Below are 3,347 nucleotides of genomic sequence, written 5' to 3'. Positions count from 1 at the left end.
CTTTTTTTTCTTGATTAGTCCAGCCAAATTTTCGCCAATTTTGTTTACCTTAAAACAAAGCATTTCTCAGGTTAATTCATCTCTTTTATTGTTTTTAGTCTCAGTTTTATTTATTTCTACTACAAACTTAGGACTTAATCTATTCTTTTACTAGTTCTTTGGAAACTTCAAGGTCAGGTTGTTTATTTAAGGTTTTTTTTAATGCAGACATTAGCTCCTATAAAATTTCTCTTATTAACTATTTTCATTCCATCTCAAAAGTTTAGTATGTTGAAGCGTAGTTTGAGATTTTTAAATTTATTCTATAAATTTATTATATTAAGCCAAACAATTTCAACTAAAGCTTGCATGGTAATAACTTTATATTAGTCAACATTCTCTTTCACCAGTCCCCTCTTTTCTAGTGTTAAAAAATATACAAGATGTTTCCATTTCCAACATAAAAACAAATTAATTAAAAATGGTCTAAGTTTTTGGAATTGTTACATTCAATGACTTGAATGAATCTCCAGACAATTATGCTCAGCGAAAAAAAGCCAATCCTGAAAAATTATATAGTGTATAAAACTCCTCTCATATAATATTTATGTAATATACATAAATTCATGTAATTCATGATGGAATTATAGAGTTGAGAATAAATTAATGATTTCCACGAATTAGGGGAGGGTGTGTTGGTATGGCAGTAAATGGCAAACTGATGGACTCTCATGGTAATGAACCTGATCTATATCTTGACCACAGTGGAGGACACTCTAACCTACATTCATAATAAATTACATAGAACTAAACGCACACACCTACACACATACTTTTGAGAAAAGTAAAACTAGGAAAATCTGAGAAATATTGATAAATTTTATCAATGTCTCTGTGCTGGTTATAATTATTGTACTTTAGTTTTGTAAGATGTCATCCTTGAGGAAAGATGGGTAAAAGTTACTTAGTATCTCTCTGCATTATATCTTACAATAGCATATGACTCTAAGATTATCTCTCAAAAGAAAAGAGTTTAAATTAAACAACAACAACAAATCAAGTATTTATTCATACAACAACATGGGTGAATCTCAAAAACATGTAGAATGACAGAGTTCTTACTCAAAACTGGATGCCATAGAACTCCACTAGTATAAACGTCCAGAAAACAAACTAATCCAAGGTGGTAAAAAGTCAGAACAATGTTGAAGCTTCTGGGGTTTGGGGCAAGGATTAACGGGAATGGGCATAGGAGGTAGAAATTTTCTGCAGGATAAATTCAACACAATACGTGGGTGTATGCATTTGCCAGAATTCATTGAGTGGTACACTTAAATTTGTGTATCTGACTGTATTTAAGTAAAAATATAGCATATGTAGTTTTACATACCAATTTTTTTAATTGAAAATATAGATACAAAATTTAAAAATAAGCAAACAACTCTAGTTAGTTAATATTATATATCTATCCTCAGATGTTCAGGGGCTAAAGTGCACCAGTGTCTGAAATTCACTTTGAAACAAATAAAATAAATAAATAAAATGGACTAAATGGAGAAGGGCATTCATAAATATATAGATATGTGATAAAACAAATAAAAAACAGTTAAATGAAGATAGAAATATGAGCATTGACTGTATATAAGTCTTTCAACTTATTCATTTATAAAATAATTTTCATACTCCAATGTTGGGAGAAAAAAATATCAAAGAATATATAAAAACGAAAGATGTAGCAGCGTGGGCGGGTCGGGCGGGCTGCGGAGAGGCGGGCCGGGCGCGGAGCAGGGGAGAGGCCCGCGGCGGAGGCGGAGACTGGCCCTCGCGGCTCGGCCCCCGCATCGGAGCAGGCCTGGCTGCGTTCCCTCGGCTGGCGCGCTGGTCAGCGAGGCCCAGGCCGCCCGCGGCGGCGCGGGGAGCGATTGTTACTTTTAGCTGATGGTTGCTTATCGAACAGCCCACATGGAGATGAGCTTCATAGCTGCAGAAAGTGCTGTTGGACAGCGCTGATCTGGACCTCTGTCTTAGCCGTGGTTGTGGATGTCATGTTCTTGAAATCATGAATCCTGTTTATAGCCCTGGTTCTTCTGGGGTTCCCTATGCAAATGCCAAAGGAATTGGTTATCCAGCTGGTTTCCCCATGGGCTACGCAGCAGCGGCTCCCACCTACTCCCCCAACATGTACCCTGGAGCGAACCCCACCTTCCAAACAGGTTACACTCCTGGCACACATTACAAAGTGTCCTGTTCCCCCACCAGTGGGGCAGTGCCACCATACTCCTCCTCCCCCAACCCCTACCAGACCGCCGTGTACCCCGTGCGAAGTGCCTACCCCCAGCAGAGCCCATACGCACAGCAAGGCACATACTGCACACAACCCCTGTATGCAGCACCTCCTCACGTCGTCCACCACACCACGGTGGTGCAACCCAATGGCATGCCGATGACAGTGTACCCTGCACCTATCCCTCCACCTACAGGCAACGGGGTCACCATGGGCATGGTGGCTGGGACCACTATGGCGATGTCAGCAGGTACCCTGCTGACTGCCCACTCCCCAACTCCTGTCGCCCCTCACCGAGTCAAGGTGCCCACATATCGGGCCCCCGGAACACCCACCTACAGCTACGCGCCCCCTCGGTGGTGATCACCCTGCAAATGTTTGAGGATGGAGCTGTGCGTTCACATAATGGAGGTTCCACAGCTGGTGCTACAGGCCTGGCGCCTCCAGCCCGGACTTTCTTCCTAATGCTCTGACACTTAGCTAGCACTCCTGCGGCCCACCCAGCAGGTCCCAGCGCCATGATTCTCCAGCTGACTCTGGGTTGTTCTTACAGAAAATCCTGTTTTGTGGGTTGCCTGGCAATTTTTTAGCTAACTATAATGATAAAAAGGGAGTATTAATCTATTCAGAATCATATCTAGTTGAATGCATGTTTAAAAAAACAAACACAAAAACAAAGCTTGCTCAATCTACCTACAGTGACTGATGCAAACCCATCATATGCAAAATCCAAAGGAATGGAAAGGGTTTTACAGCTTGTATCCCTAATGCACTGTTGTAACGTATGCAAAGTCTTAAAGTTGTAAGTGTTAAAGTGAATTTCTTCATAGAGCAAAAAAACAACAATAACAACAACAAAAGATGTAAAGATTTTGAATAACTCAGCTACACAAATACACAATTTATTAAGTGACTATTGATTACAACCCATAAATAAGTTAAAATAGATTAAATATTTATAAGGAAAAAATAAGAAAATTATGCATTTAGAAATTGAGAACAAGTCTTCTAAATTGCTATAGGTTTAGGAAGATGTAAAAAGAAATATATCAAGATGTATGAAAAAGAAGGAGATACTTGTCAA

The 3,347-nt window shown here is 39.8% G+C and overlaps 1 protein-coding gene across 1 annotated transcript; it reads left to right on the top strand.

The window, feature by feature from the left end:
• Positions 1-1,965: 1,965 nt before the first annotated feature.
• On the top strand, positions 1,966-2,709 carry LOC138920998 (myelin-associated neurite-outgrowth inhibitor-like). The gene has a single exon (XM_070252772.1). The coding sequence runs from the start codon at positions 2,039-2,041 to the stop codon at positions 2,624-2,626; it is 588 nt and encodes a 195-aa protein (XP_070108873.1). The 5' UTR covers positions 1,966-2,038; the 3' UTR covers positions 2,627-2,709.
• The last annotated feature ends 638 nt before the right edge of the window (positions 2,710-3,347 follow it).

Source organism: Equus caballus, chromosome 27, assembly GCF_041296265.1.
Source record: "Equus caballus isolate H_3958 breed thoroughbred chromosome 27, TB-T2T, whole genome shotgun sequence".
Classification (NCBI taxonomy): domain Eukaryota; kingdom Metazoa; phylum Chordata; class Mammalia; order Perissodactyla; family Equidae; genus Equus; species Equus caballus.
This window is presented reverse-complemented; position numbering and strand designations above follow the sequence as displayed.

What these genes read in the sequence shown, in the direction of transcription:
- LOC138920998 (XM_070252772.1), top strand. Translation starts at nt 2,039, where the DNA reads ATGAATCCTGTTTATAGCCCTGGTTCTTCTGGGGTTCCCTATGCAAAT.